Below are 19,737 nucleotides of genomic sequence, written 5' to 3' on the forward strand. Positions count from 1 at the left end.
AGCAGCCCAGCCACCTACTGTCCCATCAATAATTGTGCTCCGACCTTAGGGCTTCCCCTCTCCCCTTCTGCACCAAGTCCTGTATTTCTGTCTTTTCTTTGGTGCTGGAGGTCAAAACCTCTTCCATGCTAGGAACGCTCTACCACTGTGTTACGTCCCCAGGCATAACCTGTCCTTTTTAGGCTCCTACTCCCAGGAAGCCTTCTTGAATGCCCGCAGCCCTCTCCCTCCTTGTCCCGCAGCACTGTCTACTGTCGGCAGGCTGGGCTTGCAGGGCTTCCTCTGCCTGTGCAGACTACAAGGCACTGAGGACAAACTTCACACCTGATACTCACTCTGCAGCAGTGCACCACCAAGAACACATTAGATGCTCAATAAACAGTGACCCAAAGACTTACCTCAAGCCCCGCCTCTCCCTGTGACTGGCCACATCTGCACACCCCTCCCTGCCCGCCCCCCACAGAGGAAAGACAGGAAAGAGAAGCAAGAGTAGGGGGGTGGGGGTGGGAGAACACACCCGGAAATATAAGCAGCCAGCTCTAGGATCATTAGTCTTTTAATATATTATTCTGAAAAGAAAGGAATTAAAAAAAAGTTCCTGACAGCTCTTCTGTTTTTGTTTTTGTTTTTTTAATTTAAATAAATACCCTGCCTATCCCCCCACCCGCTAAAATTTCCCTCCGTCCCCACATCCCGCCCATCCCTGACGCTAGACCCTCACCCTAGAACTAAAGAAGATGCCTGTTTCAGAGCAGGCCTCACTCACTACCAAATTCTGGCAAAATTGTAAATACTGTACTGTAGAGAGTTGGCGCCCCCGAGCTCGGGTCCCTCCGCTCCCCAAGCGAACACCTCCCTCGCTGAGGGGCAGGCGGATGGCGGGGCCTTTCGGCATCGGCAATGGGGAGAGTGCAAGCTTGGCCTTGTTCTCCACTCCCCGCTCAGGAGTGGGTCAGAGGGCCGGGAACTGCCCTCCAGACTAAAATAAATAACAAAATAAATACCCCTCCCCAAATCCCGGCTCTCAGGCAGAGAGCTGCTCTCCCACTGGCTCTCGTCCCTCTTCCACCTGACCCACCCATGTGACCCTTCCCGCTTCCCCCTGCCCACCTCCACCTTGCCCTGCCCTTCGCCTCGTCAGGAGGAGGGGTCTCCCACGACCAGAACCCCACAAGCAGACCCCCTCTCCCTCCTCCCCACCCCAAGCCCGGATGGGCCTGGCAGGCTTCCTTCCCCGGGGCTACAAGGGTAGAGGGCCGGGCTCTCCCTGGCGCTCTCACCTGGTCCTTCAGTCTGTCCGGCCGCGCCGGCCCCGCCCCCTCCCAGTCCAGGTGCCCGGGCCGCCCCGCCCCCTCAGATGGCCGTGTCCCAGAGGACCGTGTGCTGCCGGCGGCAGGGCGGGGTGCCGGACTTGCGGGGCTCGGGCCCCCGCCGCCAGCTGGGGAGGATAGGCATGCTCTCCTGCTTGCAGAGGCCGCGGTCGGGGCGGTGGCGCGCCTTGATCTCCTTGCACACGCAGCGCTTGCGCTCGATCACCTCCAGCAGCTTCCCGTCGCGCTCTCGGGCCGGCGGGGGCGGCAAGGGCAGGGGCAGCGGCAGCGCGGGGTGGGTCTGGAGGTGGGAAAGACGAGGGGTCAAGGACCTCAGGCCCAGCCTTGCATCTTCCCCCACAAACAAGACCTTTCGTCCTCGTTGGCCGTGGGTGGGCACGGGACCCAAGTCCAGCCCCTTGCGTCCCTTCCCCATCCCAGGGCCCGCGTGCCAGGCTGCGCCTGTCTTGCCCTGAGGAAGGGCAACAAAATGATTAAATATCATCCTCCCTGACACGCATTTTTCTAAGTGGTCCCCCGAGGGGTCTTTCTTTTAAGTTCACCCAAGGTACATTTGTTGTTGGTTAGCAGTGACCTTGGCTGATCTCTGAACTGGGCCTCCTTCCCTACCTCCTGGCACTTCTGTTTTGGACTGATCCAGGGTGCAGACACTGAGCTATGTCCCCATTTTCTCTGTATATAATTTTTTTTTTGGTCTTTTTTTTTGTTTTTTTTTGTTTTGTTTTTGTTTTGTTATTTTTGGCCAGTCTCACTATGCAGTTCAGACCGGCCTTGAGCTCACTTATGTAGCCTAAGCTGGTCTCGAACTCGCAACGATCCTCCTGCCTCAGCCTCCTGAGTGCTTGCTGGGATTACAGGCATGCCTCACCACACCTGGCTGTATATAATTTGAGACTAGGTTTTGTCCTGTGGTTCAGCCTGGCCTTGAACTCATTACGTAACCCAGGCTGGCCTTGAATTTGCAGTGATCCTCCTGCCTCAGCCTCCTGGGTGCTGGGATTACAGGCACCACCCCACCTACCTCTTCCTTTTTTTTAAAAAACAGGTTCTCAATAAATTGCCCAGGCTTGGCTCTGACTTGTAATCCTCCTGCCTCAGCGTCCCAGGTGCTGGGATTATAGGAATGCTTACCCAGGCCTGGGTTCCTCTGCCCATTTTAAACAGCCCCATTTGGGTGGGTTCCCAGACCCCTCCCCCTGAGTTTCCCAGTCCCCATCAGTCTGTGCCAACCATACTGGCTCAAGCCCCAGCCTGCCTGAGCCCTTTCCTACCTTTCTTTCCACACTCAAGTCTTACCTAGTCCTTTACAGATAAAAGAAAACCCACACCTCACCTGGCTCAGGGCATCCCTAGGCTGGCTGCAGGGCCGGGGGGTGTACAGCGCAGCCTGCCGGACTCCTGAGGTGGAGGCTGAGCGCCCCAGGCGGTAGCCTCCTGTGAAGTCTGCAGCAGAAGAACCAGGGATAAGTAGACGGGCCTCGGGTGCTCCCCACTCCAGTTCCCTGAGGAGCCCAGGGCCAGCCTGCTCGATGCCTCGTCAGAGGACAGGAGATGCAGGCATGGTACAATTTAGGGCCCTAGACATGGATATTGATAGGCTGTCAGGAAAGGCCAAGCTGGCCCCTGGGAGATGCCCCCAGCCCACCCGACCTCTGTGGGGTGCATATGGGCAGGGTGTCACCTCCGTTTCGGTGGCAGGCAGGGAAGGTCTGGCAGGGCATGGGCAGCGCGGTGCGGCTTCCTCCTCGGTCGTGGTGCATCCTGGCCAGCAGGCCCTCTGCCCCCTGGCTCCTCACTGGGATCCCTGATGCCACAGGGCCCCTGTCCTCACGCTCCACCTTGCCTGGACCCTCGGAACTGCCATTCCAAGCCCGGGCACCGTCCTCGACCTCTGCTGGAATGACAAGGAGAGCTCAGTGCCTGCATGGGGAAGGGGATTTTCCATTCCTCCAGCCACACACGAGGTAGCACAGACAGCCCTCTTTTTGAAGTACAGAAGGGACACAGTGTAGCAGGCCACCTTCCTTCCGCCCATTGCTACAATCCCCTGGGGCTGAAAGTCATGTATATTTGTTACTGCCCAAACCTCTTTTCCCAGGTCAGAGTGGCAGCGTCTGCCCTAGCTTAAGCTTCTGAGCCCGTCCAGACCCAGACAGGGCCAGAATGACCTCCTGGAGATCAGAAGTACTGTTCCCAGTAGGGACAGCATCCCAAATCCGGAGCCCAGAAAGGTGGGGGGCCGCAGGGGGAAGGGCTGCATGTGAACTAAGCTCATCTCTGAGAGTAGGCCTGGCAGAGCATTGCGTTGCCAAGCAACGGTAGGGGCCTCCCTCTCCTTTCCCTCCAGTCTGGATGGGTTGCCATGGTAATAGCTGGGAGGCAGCTGTGTTTAGCTCCTAGTGTGCGCACACTCACAAACACACACCCCTGCAGCCCAGGAAAGGGAGGGGCAGGGACTGAAGCGGGGCAGGCGTGACTTAAAGTCCCTATCCCAGATCTCCCTGCCCCTTCGACACACACGCCAGGACCCCATCCCTTCACTCTGCGGCCCTTCTCCATCCTTTTGGTCTCCCAGGAAACTTCTCAGTCCAGGACAATGGGCTGTGGCTTCTAAGGGCTCCCTCCAACGTTTTCCCAAAACCAACCCAGCACCCCCCACATCCCAGTGCCCACCCCTCACTCACTGTCCAGCTCCTTTGCCTTTCTCCCTCCATAGAGGACCTTCCTCTGGAGAGCCCAGCCGGCCCCAAATGTCGTGGCACCCATCTCTTCTTCCTCTTCTGGTGTCCCTGCACTGGCGATGACGTGGGCACAGGAGATGCTGGCAAAAGCACCCCCATCAGTCCCTTGCTCCTGTAGCTGGATCTTGACCATGGGGGACGGGGCCCCCACTCCACAGCCCTTGTTCAGCACCCCCCCAGCCTTGAGGCTCTCATAGGCAGGGGGTCTCTTGAGTCCAGCTGCTGTGGCTGGGTAGGTCCAGAGGGGGGCCAGGGGGCCTGCAGTTGGGTCCGGAAGGCTGTGAGGGGAGGCCAGGCAGCTGCGGTGGTGCAGGACCCCAGCTGCTGTGCCCACAGCCCCACTATGGGGGCTGGCCTTCCCTGGCACGGGGGGCCTCGAGCTGGCACACAGCATGCCATGGAGAACTGAGATCTCCTTCTCTGTCTTCGGCTCCCCAACACCTAGGGGTGGGCCAGCTGGAAGGACAGAGTGCGTGGTCACCTTGACTGCCGAGTACACCATGGTGTAAGACACGGCTTTGTCCTTGGGGGGGCCGGGGAGCAAGGCAGCTGGGGCAGAGGGGGCTGCCGGCACCCCCACTGCCTTAGGGCAGATCATGCTGTGGGAGTTGGGGAGCTCCCTTTCCCCCCGGGACTGGCCAGAGCCCTGGGGTGGCAATGGTGTTGAGTGGCTCCGGGCTCTGCCCGATGGTCCCAGCAGCAGCAGGTTGGCAGCAGGAGGCGGAGGCGGCGGGGGTGGCGTCTCCCGCTCTCTTGCAGGCACTTGGGGAGCTGGGGTGGAACCTGTAGGCTCCTTGGAGTGGCAGAGGACCGGTAGCCTCGAGATCCCATCACCGGGGGTTCGGGAAGCAGACTTGGCTTGGGGGAAGGCCAGGAGTGGAGGACGGTGCTGGAGGAGGTTAGGGAAGGGTGGGGGTATTTCACAAGGAGTAGTCTTGGTGGGCGTCCCATCCCTCCGGCTCGGGAGGGCTGAAGCGGGGCGGCGCTGGGTGTGGGGCTGCAGGGCATGAGGCTGGTGTGGAGGGGAGGTCGCTGTCAATGGGGCAGCCCCGTTGGCTCGGCCTTCCCCTGCCTCTTCAGGCAGCGGGTACTTCATTTCTTCATAGATGGCCTCACTCTCTTCGGAGTCCGAGTCGGCACCAGCTGGGGGGGTTGGGCCCCCACCCCCAAGAGCGGGCCCTGTCAGTCCCCCTCCGCTTCGGCCTCCTCCCTTGAAGACGTCCCCCACCATCTCGATGTACACGGGCTCTTCTTCCTGGGCACCCACATCAGGGTCCCCAGCGACTCTGGAACTCCTACTCAGGCGCTGCAGAGGCAGGTTCCCCCCGCGAGGAGAAGGTGCTGCGGGGCAGGACTCTTCGAAGGAGACAGAGAGCTGGGTGTTGGGGCTTCGCCTGGGCTTCTGCGGAGGGACCTTCCGGCCAGACTCTCGGCCTTCTGGGGTGGGTTTCTGTGAGCCTGGGGAGAGGTGGACAGAGACAATCCTTTCCGACCTCTTGACCCCTGCAAGGACATAGCTGCCTCTTCGCTTTCCCCACAGCCCTAAGCTGACAGCACAGGGAGGTTCTTTTTGCTACCAGCCAGTCTTTCTGAGGCGCTCCCTGGAAACTGTAGCTCCTGCCCTCAATTCTTTCCTACCCTTCTTGGGTCCCTCCAGGGCCATAACCCCCTCTCTCAAGAATGAACTTTCAGGAAGTGTTCCCCGCCTTTGAATGGTTCATCTTAGGTCCACCCAAAAGGACTCCCCCCATTCCTTTTGGGAATGGAACCTTCCACTTCCTTGGCTCTTCCCTAAATGAACCCTCCCAGAGCACCCCCCCCCCAATCTGGAATGGATTCTCCCAGCTCCCCATCCGGAGGGATCATGGGTATCTCACCTGCTTTCTTGCTGGGGGGTGTCTCTGCCCCTGATCCTGCCATGCTGAGCTTGGTGCTCGGGTGTCGCCGAGGCTTGGCTGGGGGTCTTCGGGTGCTGCTGTCCTCTGTGAGACCCCCACCGCTACCCCCAGGCCCACCCCCCACACTGTCCATGCTGCCCACAGAGTGGCAGGAGAGGGAGCGTGGGGCCATGGCGCTGCGGCAAGGGTGGGGGGTATGCTCCTGGGAGGCGGGCATCGTCATGAAGCCCATCCTGAGGGAGCGGCGCAGCGAGGCGATGTCCCGCACACGGACTCCAGGCCCCGGGCCGGCCCCGGGCCCTGCAGGGCCTGCAGGGGCCACCTCTTTACTGGAGCTGGAGAAAGAAGACCCAGATGGGACAGAGGTCAGGCCTCAGGCCTGGGTCTCCCCAACCTCGAGAGATGCTGGTAACCCTGTGCCTCCTGGGAAGGAGGAAGGAAGCCTGGAGTGGGTATGGGGACACTTGAAGATCTAAGGCAGGGATCTGGGGCAGAATCCCCAGGGTCAGAAAAGGTCCGGCATGGGGGTGGTTGGCAGAAATGAGAAGAGGGGGTGTTTGTTCGCCAGGGAGTGTCACTGGGGCTGCCAGTTCCCAGCCTGGGCATATCTAGCACTGGTACAGGGAACAGCCCGCCTGATAGACAGACAGATACACCTGCTGCCATGGCCCTGGGCTCTCAGTCACACTGACCCAGGCCTGGCCTCTGGCCTCCCCTCATGTCGGGCTCCTGGGGCCTCCGTCCTCACACGTCCCCTCTCCCAGATGCAGGGTGTGCAGTCTGCATCAGCACAGCAGTCTCCCCCCATCTTTCTCCTCCTTCCCCGCCCCTCCTCCCCACTCACCCTACTCCTTTTCACTGTCCCTGGGCTCCTGGGGGGGGCAGCTGGCGGGGAACAGGGGAGAGCTGCTGTGGGGTGGGCGCTCATTAAGGCCCTGTCTACCAACCCTTCATTAGGGAGAGATCGCTACAGCGATCACTCTGATTAATCTAATTAACAAGAATTAAACTCCACAGTTGAGAGGAGGGAGCAGGGAGCAGGGAAGTGGTTCTGACTCAGGCTCCAGGAGGCTGTGCAGTCAATGGGAAGTAAAGAGAAGGCGGACAGACATGGGATGGCAGAGGCCAGGCCTGCGTCTCTGCAAGGGGAAGGAGAAAGGGCCAGCAGGGGTGCAGGTCTGGGGGCAGTGGGGTCCCTGGCCCTGGCTCTTCTGCACATCCCCCACCTCAGCACACAGCTTTGTCACTTGGTCACTCACCTCCCCAACAGGGGACTGGGAAGGGACCATGTGGATGCTCTCAGAGGCCTCTGAACCGACCCTGTCCCTGGACCCTGTGAGGGCAGTGGGGCCTGCCCCTTCCAAGGTCAGGTGACCAGGAGCCAGCAGCCTGCCCCACAAGGACAGAAAGAAGAAGGCCACAGGCTGGAGGTGAGTCAGGAAGGTGTGACTCGGGCCCTGGGGATAGGGAAGAGCCAACAGGGTGCTCCAGAGCTGGAAGCCGCTCAGGCAGCCATGGCAGGGCTGGACCAGGTGTCACAGTCCCAGCCGTCTGCACTGAGCACAGTCCGCGATTAGAGATCCCACGGACGACATGAGGGGCTGTGGCCCACAAGGGGGCTGGCACAGGTGGGACAGACACGGGGCCAGTGTGGGGCCCGTCCTTACCTCCTCTTGGCCTCCTCTTCCTTGTGCTGCCTCCACTCCAGCTTGGTTTTTCGGTAGAGGAGGTTCATGTCGTGGGGCAGGAGGTGGGGGCTGGGGGGCCCTGCTCAGTGCCACCAGGCCCGGGGGGCGGCCCTCCCTGGGTCCCGGATCCACTTGATAGGGGTCAAGTGAGGAGAAAAAGGAAGAGGTGGGGTGGGTGGGGGCCAGGAAGGAATGAAAGAGAGAAAGGAGCAGAGACATGACTTGGGTCCTCAGAGAGGAAAACAGACAGGCACAGAAAACCCAGCAGCCTCTCGGAGCCCCAGACACACAGACAGACAGACATAGGCTCCCTTACACAGAGCCACACACCCCGACAAAGGTGTTCCGAGCCACACGTACACACGGTGGAGAGATCAGATTGACACAGATTCTCATCCTGTGTAAATACAGCCTGCTCTGCCATCCAGACAGGCCCCACAAACACACATTCAGACACACACACCACTCAGCCCGGATCTACAAACAAGAGCACCAGACACACAGGTGGACAGAGGTGAATGCACACCTAGGAGCAGCAAACACACACAGACGCAAACACCCACCGACACACCCACAGGCTCACACGGACCTCCAGACACACTCAGATCTGCGCGGAACCGGACACACCTACAGACAAGGAGTTATGCCCAGGGCCTACTTGCGTACACTGCACCCCACTGGGGAAGGGGAGCCTCAGCCTTGTCACCCCTGCTCGGGCCCTGAGGCTTGGTGGGGGATCACAAGGGCAGGGCAGGGTGCTGACGAAAAGGTGGGGCCACTGAACTGGGCATCTAAGATTCCACCCATCCATCTAACTCCACTCCCTGGCGTCCCCCTCTTCTGGTCCTGGCCTGGGCCTCCGTCCACCCCTATTTCAGTTCCCTGGCCCCTCAGCAATGATGCCCCCTCCTTCCCTCGCTGAGGGTCCCAATCACCTTCCTTCTCCAGGGTTTGGGAGAACCCCAGCTTCACGTTTCCAGTCCCACCCCTCCATCCCACCCGGGGGTCTCCAGTCTGGCCCCACAGCTACCTCCCAAGCTGCGGCCTCCATACCTGCTCTGCCTTCCCTTCCCCCAAACACACTCTCCCCGTGCGCCTCAGCTCACTTCTCCTCCCCGGCGCCCCTCCTCATTGCCGGCCTCCCCTGCCCCTGTTTGTTCCAAACCTGGCCTGCTTCATTCCCCACTCCATCCAAGGGCCCAGGTTCCCGGGCACCCCTCCGCTCCCCTTGTCCTGCTGCTCTGGGCTTCTCCGCTTCTCACCCCGCCGATCCTCCCTGCCCCTTGTCCCCCCACCAGCGCCTCCCCGCACCAAGCCTCCCCAATTTCTACATCACCGTACCTGGCCTGCCGGGCGCCGGCCCCCCCATGCCGGGCTCCGCCCGGAGCAGGAGGAGGGAGGAGGAGAGACAGAGAGACCGGGGGGAGCCGAGCTGGGCCCTGCCGCAGAGACAGCCCCGCCTCCGGGTCCGCCCCCAGACCCGCCCCCGGCCCCAAACCCACCCTTCCACACCCTCCAAGGACGGAGCGCTAGCGGCCGTGCAGAGCTGCGCCGCCGGCCTGGGCGGAGGGCGCCGGGGCCGCGGAGCTTGCGGGGGAGACGCGGAGCAAGGTCGCGGGGCGCCTGGGGTCCTGTAGCGGCCTGTCCTGGCCGAGGGGCGTCCGCGGCGCGCCCCCTGCCCGGCCGGGCCGTGCTGGGCTGGGTCTCTAGGGCCCTGGCCGAGAGGCGCCCCCCAGCGGCAGCCCGGGGTCCGCACCCTCCGCGAACCCCGCGCACTCTGCGCTCCGGGCTGCGCACCCGGCTCGGGCCGGGGCCGAGGCTGCAGCGGCGGGTCCGGGGTGCAGTGAGGCGGCGAGGCCGGCAGGGGGGGCCGCCTTCCCGGCAGGGGGGCTCCGAAAGTCGGGAGCCGGACGCGGGCGGCTCTACCCAGCAGGGGGCGTGCTCGGCGGCCGGGCCCCGTGCCTCGCAGCCCCCCAGGTGTGGGGAGGGCTAGGGTTGGCCGGCTCAGTGGCGGCCTCCTCCCCCTGCAGCCTCCCAGGCGCCCGGACCTTGTTCCACCGCCTGGGCTCAAAGTCTTCCGCCTGTCCGCCCCCGCAGCCCAAGTCAGCCTCCCCTTAACCTTTGACTCCGCGGGCGCCGCCCGCCGGGATGTGGGTGCACTGGGGTTGGTCTCTGCCTGGGACCCCCACAGGGGTGCAGTGGCAGGGGCACTGAGGGAGCCCCGCCCCCGCTCGACCTTTTACACCAGCTGCTGAGAAATTCCTCACTTCGAAATCCCTCTGGCGCACAAATTGTCGTTGGATAAGTTAGCTTCAAGAAGACTTCGGTTGTACCCTTAAGTGGCCTAAAAATGAATCCTTCAAAATAGGCACGTCCCAATCCCTGGAACCTGTGAATGCCACTCTATATGGCAAAGTCTTTGCAGATGTGCTGTGTGGCCTTAGGAAAATTGCAGCACCTCTCTGAAAGATGCTTCATCCCTTACCGACCTCAATAATCTTGCTGAGTTGGGAAGGAAGTGCTTTGTAAGTCAAGGGGCCCACCTATTAAAGGCTGTTAGAAATCTTCCCAGGAGAGATAATATACTAAAACACAGTATATTTTGTCCTTTCAGTACACATTTACACCTTGGTGTGAAATAATTTATATGTATTCATTTAACAAACATTTTTGCAGAGACGGATAACGTCCCAGGGACTCTAGACTAGGAAAAGTCCACGATGATGCCAAGTCTCCACAGCAGAGAAAGGGAGGGTCCGAAGACTCCTTTTGAAGAGTTTGTAGGAGGCAGCACCAGGAGGGAAGGGCCGAGCAGTGGGGGCCGCGTTCGGAGAGGAGGGGTCCTGCAGGACAAGAACAGGGGCTGCAAAAGTAGGGTGCTTGCGAGGCTGATTCCTGGACCTCATGGCTGAGGGGAGAGAGTGGGCAACGCATACATCGTAACAAAAAATAAAGACCAAATATATACAAAGGGGCTGGAGGGTGTATTGTTTTACTTTGGCCTAGTCCTAGAGTGATTAAAAATTTCCATGAGCTTAAACAGAAGGAGAAATGTGAGAGAAAGCCCTAGTATAGGAGTCCGGACAGCTCCATGACAGTCCCTTAGGCCACTGAGGTGCCGGGCAAGTATCCAAGTGCTTATGGGCCTCTGTTTCTTCTGAAGGAGCGTCTCACCCACCCGCCTCTCTTCTGCATGAGATAATGTGAGGAACATTTTTCTTCCCCAGGACTGGAGATTGAAGCCCCAGCCTTTTGCACTGAGCTACATTTTCACCCTTTAAAAAAAAAAATTTAAAAAAATTTTTTTTTTTAAACTTAGAGAGAAGGTCTCAGGAAGTCCCTAGATTGCCCAGACTGGGATCGAACTTGTGATCTTCCTGCCTCAGCCTCCCAGAGTGCTAGGATTACAGGCTTGCATCACCACAGCTGGTAGGAACTTTTAACATACAAGAACAGTTCTTCTTGACCAGTGTTGATTAGAATCCATCCATCTCCCTCTGAACTTCAGTGTGAAGGCAGATCCGGCTTTTAGACAGTGCTTTGGCTAAAAGAATGCCCCTCAGAATTTTGGTTAAGAGGGCTGGGGATATAGCTCAGTGGCACATGTGCCTGCCTAGCAAGCACAAGGTGCTGAGTTCGATTCCCAGTACCAAAAAAAAAAAAAAAAAAATTGGCCGGGCGTGGTGGTGCACGCCTGTAATCCTGCACTGGGAAGGCTGAGGCAGGAGGATTGTTGCGAGTTTAAGGCCAGCCTGAGCTACAGAGTGACCTCAAGGCCAGCCTGAACTGCATAGCGAGACCCTGTCTCAAAAAGACAAAAAAAAATTTTTGGTTAAGAGCACAGAAAAAGAATACAACAGTTGGAAGTTTGTCCTTCACATCAAACTCAGAGTAAACACTTTACAGGTGTTACTGGGGTTCCCCTTCCTGGAGCCCAAGGATGGAATGGGAAGGGAGGGGGAGGAGAGAGAGTTAGGAGTGGGGAGCAGCTGTACCTGTAGCCTGGGGGGTGGGTCCTCAGGTGAACCTGTGTGGGTGGTGGCATGAACATATTTGTGTCTAGCTGTTGGAGAGAAGGTGCAGGTCAGTACCTGCTTCTGCAGGTTTTTGTGACAATTTCTATGTAGGGATTGGATGAGGACATATGTGAATGTATAGAATGCCCCTTTTCTATCACTGAGGGCCTTTTTTTTTTTCCCCTCTCTTTCAGTACTAGGGATTGGAGCCAGGGCTTTGCACTGAGCTAGCTATTGCCCCAGTCCTTAATTATTTATTATTTTTTTATTTTTTGTTTTTTTTGAGACAGGGTCTCACTATGCAGTTCAGGCTGGGCTTGAGCTCCATTTGTAGCCCAGGCTGGTTTCAAACTTGCAACGATCCTCCTGCCTCAGCCTCTCGAGTGCTGGGATTACAGGCGTGTACCACCACGCCCCGCTATTTATTTATTTATTTATTTATTTATTCCACCCTCCCGGCTATTTATTTTTGAGGCAGGGTCTCACTAAGTCTGTAAATTGCAATCCTCCTGCCTCAGCCTTCTAGAGTGCTGGGATTACAGGCGTATGCAATCATGCCCAGCCCTCTGATAGCCCATTTCAGGCTACCTGGGTCTCCATTTCTATAACCAATAAGACAATAATATGATATCTGGGATTTGATTTCAAACACTCCAGCAAAGTCTAAGAAAAGAAATTGGAGGAGGGGGAGAGGTCAAATAAGATTGGCTAGGAGTAGTTGATAGTTTTTGCAAGTTATGTGATGGGTATGTAGAAGTTTGTTATACTGTTTTCTCTACTTTGAAAGTTTTCATAATCCTTCATTTATTTATTTATTTATTTGCTAATGGGATTTGACTCTGGGGCCTTCTCATAGAGCTACAGCCCTAGGCACCGCCCCGCCTTACTTTTCAGACAGGATCTGGCCAAGTCACTTGTCCAATTTGGGCTGGAGCTTGGCAATCCTCCTGCCTCAGCCTCCCAGAGAGCTGGGTTTGCATATATGCAATACCACACCCAGCTTCACTATATTTTTAAAAGGTGGGCGTGGTGGCGCACGCCTGTGATCCCAGCACTGGAGAGGCTGAGGCAGGAGGATTGTTGCAAGTTTGAGACCACCCTGGGCTACAAGGTGAGCTCAAGGCCAGCCTGAACTGCATTAGTGAGACCCTGTCTCAAAAAAGACAAAAAATAATAAATAAATAAATAAAAATTTTAAAAGGAGTGTGTGTGTGTGTGTGTGTGTGTGTGTGTGTGTGTGAAATAATAGGAATTTCCCCATGCATTCACCATGCACACCAGAGACATTCTGACAGTGACAGCCACCATGCTGCACCATAGCATTTATTTGGAACTTAGGGGCAACCAGGCACCCAAGACATGCCCGGTTTGTTCCCTGCAGGCCAATGGCAGCAAGTACCCACAAGTAAGGGAATCCCTGGCCGCCCCGCAGACTCCTCCCCCTGCTCGCCACCCTCCCCGGCCCCTCCCGCGAGGAAGAGCCCGGCTGGGGCCCAGCAGGTGTGGGGTTAAGGCTGCCTGGTTGGGGCCCCAGCCGCGCAGCAACTGCTACAGCGGCGGCTGTGGCAGGCCTGGCTCAGGGCCAGCTGGCGGGGAGCCCCGGGAGGGAGGAGGGAGGAGGGAGGAGGAAGAGGGGAAGGAGGAGGAGGAGGAGAGGAGCAGTGAGCAGGCCCGAGGAGGCAGGACTTCCTGGTGTGGGGGTTGTCAACAGCCCAGAAAGAGAAAGACGGAGACGGAGCCGGAGCGGAGCGAGCCGAGCCGCGGAGAGACAGACCCAGCGGGGCCGCTCGGAAGCAGCCTTGGGAGGCCCTGTCGCCGAGACCAGCTGTCACCTGGAGCGGCTGGGGGGCTGAGCCGCCCCCACCAAGCCGTCGGGAGCCCCGGGGCTGCAGAGGCCCGGTGAGCAGGCACGGGGTCCGTCCCCTCTGCACAAAACTTTCCCGGAGATGCCTCGCGGGGCGCAGCGCAGCCCCCGGAGAGCGCCGGGCGGCCTCTGATCGCACTGCCCGGGGCCAGGGGGCCCCAGGAGGACAGCCCGACGTCTTAGTCGCTGGGACCCCGGCTGTGCTCGGCGGCCGAGGCCCGAGAGGTAGGGCTCGGGGCTGGGCGGGGCGCTTGGGGCGGAGGGCAAAAGGCCTGCCCCAGCGATGTGGGGATTAATTGTGGGGGGCAGCTCGCCAGGCCAGGCGGGGTCTCCTTATGTTCCCCATTCACCCAGGCCCTGGAGTCCCAAGCTCTGGGGACAGTTCGGTCCTGCGAGTTTGACTGCCAGGCAGTGCCCAACTTTGGGTCTCAAGCCGCCTCTTCCTGCTCTCTCGTGCCCTCTGCGCCCTGCCTCCTGTGCTCCTGTGCCTGTCATCTCGGCCTGTCTCTTTGTCTCTGGGTCTCTAGCGGTTTCCCCTTCCTCCCCGGTTCTGCTCCCCGGAGAGGAAGCCCCGAGGTAGCCCGCTCGCTCCTGCGCTCGAGCACGCGCGCGCTCCCACTCTCACTCATACTCTCTCTCTTTTTCCAGTTTGCAAACTCAGCTCTGGAGTTCGGCGAGGACAGCAGCAGGAAAAACCTGCCCCTGCCCCCCCCTCTCCCGCCACCTCCCCTCTCTGGTTCTCCCGTCACCAACCAGGCACCCCCACTTCCCACAAGGCCTCCTGCCATGTCGGACCCAGACGTCCCCAGGGGCCCCGATGCCCCCGCCATGTGGCCCCCCTGTTCTAGGGGTGCCTGAACCCGCTCCGGGAGCCCCGCCCCGCCCCCAGCCCTGCCCAGTCCAGGACCCCTAAAGACCATGAGTGGGGGCAAGAAGAAGAGCAGTTTCCAAATCACCAGCGTCACCACGGACTACGAGGGCCCAGGGAGCCCAGGGGCTTCGGATCCTCCTGCCCCACCGGCCCCCACTGGGCCGCCACCCCGCCTGCCCAACGGGGAGCCCAGCCCTGATCCAGGGGGCAGGGGCACCCCCAGGAATGGCTCCCCACCACCTGGTGCCCCCGCCTCCCGTTTCCGGGTGGTGAAGCTGCCCCACGGCTTGGGAGAGCCTTATCGCCGAGGTCGTTGGACGTGTGTGGATGTTTACGAGAGAGACCTGGAGCCCCCAAGCTTTGGCCGGCTCCTGGAAGGAATTCGAGGGGCCTCAGGGGGCACTGGGGGCAGATCTTTGGATTCCAGGTTGGAGCTGACCAGCTTGGGCCTGGGCACCCCCATCCCACAGCAAGGCCTGTCTCAGGGCCCCACCTCCTGGCTCCGCCCGCCCCCCAGCTCCCCTGGACCTCAGGCCCGCTCCTTCACAGGGGGACTGGGCCAGCTGGCCGTGCCTAGCAAGGCCAAGGTGGAGACACCCCTCCTGTCGGGCTCTCCGCCCCAGCAGCGCCCCCCAGAGCTCAGGACTGGGGATAGCACGGGCTCCTCCCTGGCTGCCACGCCCCTGCCCTCCCTGAGGGTGGAAGTGGAGGCTGGGGGCTCAGCAGTGGGGACCCCGCCACTGTCCCGGAGGAAAGATGGAACCGTTCGGCTGAGGATGGATTTGGTTGCTTCAGAGGAGACAGGGCAGGTAAGAGTTGGATTCCAGGTTGGGGAGACACCTGAGGGCTGTGCTTGGCCTTTTTAGTCCTGGCTTAACCTCCATCCTGGGCTTCCCTGCCTGCAAGTCCATCCTGTCCTTCCCACCTCCATGCCATCTGCCTGTCAGGTGGGTCAGATAGCTCCTCCTCCCCCCCTGCCATCCCACTTTGAAGTCTGCTCCTTCTTTATCTCTCTGGCTCCCTCTTTCCTTCGTTTTGCATCTTCTTTCTTTCTCTTTGGCCTTTAAATTGTTGCTTTTGGCCCCTTGATTCTATTTGCATAAAGCCTGTGGTGTAAGTGGCCCACTCACTTCAGCTGCACCCTCTGCCTTGCCCTTACCCCTCTGGCTCCAGGTGATGAGTGTGGAGGTCCCCGCTCTGTGGTTGGGCCCTTGAGGGAGGAGCTGCCAGGGTGTGGGGCTGCCATAAAAGGTTGGCATTCCATTGCAAGACTGTCAGATCCAGGACCCAGGATGGCTGTCTTCTGCCCACCGCATACCCATCCCAGCCCCCTTCGCTAGCTCTGTTGCAAGCCAAGTTTCTTTGAGGAACTGAGGAAGTGGGGAGGGCGGCTGGATTACAGGGATGGGGGGTGGCCAACTTGTCCTGTCCCCCCCAGTCTTCCGTCTTCTCTACCCCTGAGCCTTTCCAGCATTGCTAGCAGGGGATGGCCTTGGAGTGGGAAAGGCGAGGGGAGCAGGAGGGAAGGAGTTAACTGCTGGGCTCTTTCTGCTTCCTGCCTCTGAAAGGGGAACAAGTCTGGGCCGGGGGCAGGATGCCTGGGTCCCTGGCTGGGGGTGTGTGGGAAGCCAGGGATGTGAGGGTTGGATGCTTTTGCCCTGGAGGAGAAAATAACACCTTGGTCTCCAGGAGGGAGGAAGGGCAGGGAGTGCGAGGATGAGGGCTCTTTCCCCTTCCTGGCCTTGGGCACAAACCACAGTGTAAAAATATCCTGAGCCTGGATGTCTGGGCCCTGTCAGGACCAGTCAGGACCGGCTCCCCCCACTCCCTCCTGGCCTCCAGCTCTGCGCTCCTGACCCTCACCTCTCCTTCTGGAGCGCTTTCATTCAGTTCCTACTCGGGGAAGAAGATGCAGGCCCAGTCCCCAGACTTACGCAGTGCAAGCCACCAGCCCCTCTGCTCTCTGGCCCGAACCCTTGACAGAGCCTTCCCCTCTCCCCTCAGCGTCCCAACCCTGCTTCGTTCCACCACCGAGAGTCCCAGTCACTTGTGTGCGCATAATGGTGCTGCTATTTCCCTGCCCCACGCTTTGCTCCTCTTCCACAGTTTCTGTACATCTCCTTGAGCCAGGGGGCGCCACCTGGGGCCCCTTCCTCTCCTCTGTCCCTTTCCCCACCCTGGACTCTCTGTTCCTGGCTTTTCCAAGAAGCTGGGGCCTCCCAGGGCCTCACAGAGGCGTCTTGTCTTGTTCCTGTCGCCCCCGCCCTTTTGCAGCCGCCCCCAGCGCCTGTTGGGCTGTGTGGGTCCACGCCCAGCTCCGCCTCTCCCCTCCTCTCAGCGACCGCCCCCCCCTCCAGCCCTAAGCTGGGAAGAGAGGAGTTGAACTTCACCTGAGGCCGAAGGAGTTGGAGTGGAGAGGCTAGAATGGGGGTGGGGGTTGTGGAGGACCAGTTTCTGAGGATTCATTCATTCTACAAATAGCTGCAGAACAAACTTACCGTCTAGTTAGGGAGACACAATAAATACTTTAATTTCAGATAATATTAGGTGCTGTAAAAACGAAACAGTCCCATGGGCCACTGAGAAGTGGGGCAGAGCCTCTCTAAGCATAGGATGGAGTCGCTTTAAGAACGCAGATGGGCCTTGTGATGTAGTTCAGCTGTGGGGCGCTTGCTTACGATGTGCGAGACCCCAGGTTCCATCCACAGCACTGAACAAGAAAATAAATAAATAGGCAGACGACAGAAACTCTGGGCTGAAGGGCAGGGAGCAGTGCTGGAAACCAGAGTCCCTGTCTGACACCCCGTGAGCCACTCGGCCAGTCTTCAAAACACCGCCGCCAGGTCCCTTGCTTCTGCCTTCACCGGGGTGGGGGGAAGGCTTTGGGGGCAGAGCTCCTGCGTCCTGGGGAAAGAGCAAGCAGGGGCAGGGAAGGAGACCCCCTCTTGGCGCTCAGTCCCCGTGTGATGGTTCCCGGTCTCTGCCTCCAGGTGCACCCCCTTGACTCTCGCCCCAGCTCCCCAGCCCTCTACTTCGATGCCAGCCTTGTTCACAAGTCTCCCGACCCCTTTGGCACGGCAGCGGCGCAGGGCTTCAGCCTGGCCCGCTCCATGCTGGCTATCAGCGGTCACCTGGACGCCGATGACGATAGGTAGGTGGGCTCCATGGAGTGGGAGCGTGCGTACGCGGGGGAGCTGCAGGTGGCCTTCTCCTGAGGTGAACTTGGAGGGGACCTTTTAAACAGAGAGACCTGGGCGTGGCATAGCCGCCTGGCAAAGTTGATTTGGGACCTACTCCCTCTCTCTGGAGAGGGCTGGGTGGGACTCCCTGGCTTAGGACTGTCAAGTGAGAGACTCTGAGAGTTTGAAGGGACTCATTGTTGTCAAATTCCAGAGCTCTTGCAGATTTAGAGATCATCTGGCCAACCCTAGGAACCCACTGGCAAATGTGCCCGAGACCACAATGGAGACTCAGTCTCCTCCCAACTCCATCGCCCTCTGTCCCGGGTGCCTTAGGGTCCTCGTGGACTGTGACATGACCTCCTTATAGTTCACACAGACCACTGCAGGACCCTAGGACTTCCAGTACCAAAAAGTGTTACCCTACAATTCTGTTCCCTTAGGGAATGGAGCAGAGTAAAGGGTGCCATGGGCGCTGAACCCTGCCGTGGCAAAGCCATCAGTCAGCAGGGACAGCAGATGAGGGCGGGACTTACTGGCTCTGTCCTTTAGGGGAGAATGCCCTGTTTGGTGACAGGGTGGGCAGGACTTCCTGTTTTGAGGACCAGGTTTCAACATTCATAGGAATGTTGGCCAGCCGAAAAGGGAGGAACAGAATTGTGAGTCTGATAGCTAGGCTTCTGGTTTCTGGCTGTGGACTGATAGGAGCTGGGAAGAAGGGCTAGGGAGCCACTATTATTATTGGAGGGAGGAGTGGGACTTCCTGTTGGAGGCTGTGGAGGGGAGGGACTTCCTCTTTGGAAGGAAGTGTGGGGTGGGACCTCAGGAGTGGGTGAGTGGGTGCTAGAAGGACCCATTCCAGATGGAAGTTGCACCTTCCCGTCTTTCCCTAGGTGGCGCCACCCCCTTGAAATCAGGGCTTGAAACCCACAAAAGAAAAGGCCCAGGGGCATTGGAGAGATTGGGGAGTCATGGAGGAAGGGGGATGGGACAGCCAGGAGCCAGTGAGATGGAGGGTGAGGGGCTGGTGCCAAGCAGGGCTGGGCAGGGCATCGTGGCTTCTGTGCCGTCTCCCAGCTGGCTCCCAGGAATGTGTGAGGTGTGAGGTCGGCCAGGGCCGGGACAGTCACCTGCCCCCATCCTTGCTATTCTCAGCTCTTCCCACCCTCTCCCCCTCCCAATTGGGAGGTTCCCTGGCAAGAAGGCTCCCTGTCCCTCCTCCAGCCCTGTTGATTTCATAGCCCAGCCTCCTGCTTTCTCTGTCTTACTGGGTTCTGCCTCCAGAGGCCTCAGCTCTAGTCCTTCGACTTGTTCCCTCCCTCGCTCTCTCTGTCCCACCCCGCTGCACATCCTAGTCTGACCGGTCCGGTCCAGTCGGGCTCCCAGCCTCCACTTTTCCCTGCCAGCTCCAAGGCTCTGGGGCTCTGGCCTAGCAAGCCCCTCATGCGCCACTTTGCTGGGCCCGTGGGTTTGGGGCCACTGCCCCACCCCTCATCCCTAGGAATAGTGTGTGTAAGACCCTGTCTGGCTGGCAGGGGACCAGGGTCCCAGTAGCATGGGGACTCCCGTTTAAGATGGAAAGTGGGCCGGGGCATTTCATGCCGGGATCCCAGGTGAAAAAGTGGGAGTGCTTTCCCAATCCCCAAGTTTGGTGGTCAGGGAACAGAGATTGCCTGGTGAATTCAGACTGCCCACACGTTCCTGGGTTGGAAGATCCTTGCGTCCCCCACAGGGTCTAAGCAGGTAGGAAGTGCCTGGTTAGGGTGTGAATGAGTGGACGGGTGGATGGGTGAGTGAGTGGCTGGATGACCAGGCTTGGGGGATGGAGTAGGGCCCAGGCATTAAAGGAAACAGTGCCCTCCTTTGGGTCCAGTGCTGCCTCTTACCTTTTGAAATCCTTTTTTTTTCTGTCTTTTTGAGACTGGATCTCCCTACGCAGTTCAGGCTGGCCTTGAGCTCACTTTGTAGCCCAGGCTGGTCTTGAACTTGCAAGGATCCTCTTGCCTCAGCCTCCTGAGTGCTGGGATTACAGACATGCGCCACCATGCCCGGCTATATACCTCTTGAAATCCTAAAAGCAATCGCATGATCCCACCTTCCAGATGAAGAAACTGAGACTCAAGATTGGAGGGTTTAGACAAAAAAAAAA

General features: G+C 59.1%; 2 protein-coding genes across 6 annotated transcripts in view; one reads left to right on the top strand and one right to left on the bottom strand.

The window, feature by feature from the left end:
* Positions 1-540: 540 nt before the first annotated feature.
* Positions 541-9,090, bottom strand: Nyap1 (neuronal tyrosine-phosphorylated phosphoinositide-3-kinase adaptor 1). Of its 4 annotated transcripts, none has more exons than XM_005413726.1 (7): positions 9,000-9,090; positions 7,638-7,789; positions 5,950-6,305; positions 4,016-5,530; positions 3,013-3,222; positions 2,665-2,774; positions 541-1,611 (listed from the first exon to the last, which is right to left on the bottom strand). In XM_005413726.1, the coding sequence occupies exons 2-7, from the start codon at positions 7,703-7,705 to the stop codon at positions 1,354-1,356; spliced, it is 2,517 nt and encodes an 838-aa protein (XP_005413783.1). In that variant the 5' UTR covers positions 7,706-7,789; positions 9,000-9,090; the 3' UTR covers positions 541-1,353. The 4 variants fall into 4 exon arrangements, with proteins under 4 accessions (XP_005413783.1, XP_013364945.1, XP_005413782.1 ...); XM_013509491.1 differs by having other exon boundaries at positions 3,013-3,225; XM_005413725.2 differs by lacking the exon at positions 9,000-9,090 and adding an exon at positions 8,824-8,940 and having other exon boundaries at positions 3,013-3,225.
* A 4,254-nt stretch (positions 9,091-13,344) lies between these two features.
* The window catches only part of Tsc22d4 (TSC22 domain family, member 4), a 10,497-nt gene continuing 4,104 nt past the window's right edge, over positions 13,345-19,737 (top strand). For both annotated transcript variants that reach the window (XM_005413727.2, XM_013509480.1), the window contains exons 1-3: positions 13,345-13,763; positions 14,187-15,218; positions 17,400-17,560. In XM_005413727.2, coding sequence (XP_005413784.1) covers positions 14,457-15,218; positions 17,400-17,560 — 923 coding nt within the window. In that variant the 5' untranslated portion in view covers positions 13,345-13,763; positions 14,187-14,456. The remainder of the gene's footprint in view (positions 13,764-14,186; positions 15,219-17,399; positions 17,561-19,737) is intronic.

Source organism: Chinchilla lanigera, unplaced genomic scaffold (assembly GCF_000276665.1).
Source record: "Chinchilla lanigera isolate Chin_1 unplaced genomic scaffold, ChiLan1.0 scaffold00172, whole genome shotgun sequence".
NCBI lineage: Eukaryota > Metazoa > Chordata > Mammalia > Rodentia > Chinchillidae > Chinchilla > Chinchilla lanigera.

What these genes read in the sequence shown, in the direction of transcription:
- Nyap1 (XM_013509491.1), bottom strand. Translation starts at nt 7,705, where the DNA reads ATGAACCTCCTCTACCGAAAAACCAAGCTGGAGTGGAGGCAGCACAAG. An exon ending in GAAGAGGAGGCCAAGAGGAG is followed by an intron (nt 6,306 to 7,637) that starts GTAAGGACGGGC and finishes TTCTTTCTCCAG; the next exon opens with CTCCAGTAAAGAGGTGGCCC. An exon ending in ACCCCCCAGCAAGAAAGCAG is followed by an intron (nt 5,531 to 5,949) that starts GTGAGATACCCA and finishes ACCTCTCCCCAG; the next exon opens with GCTCACAGAAACCCACCCCA.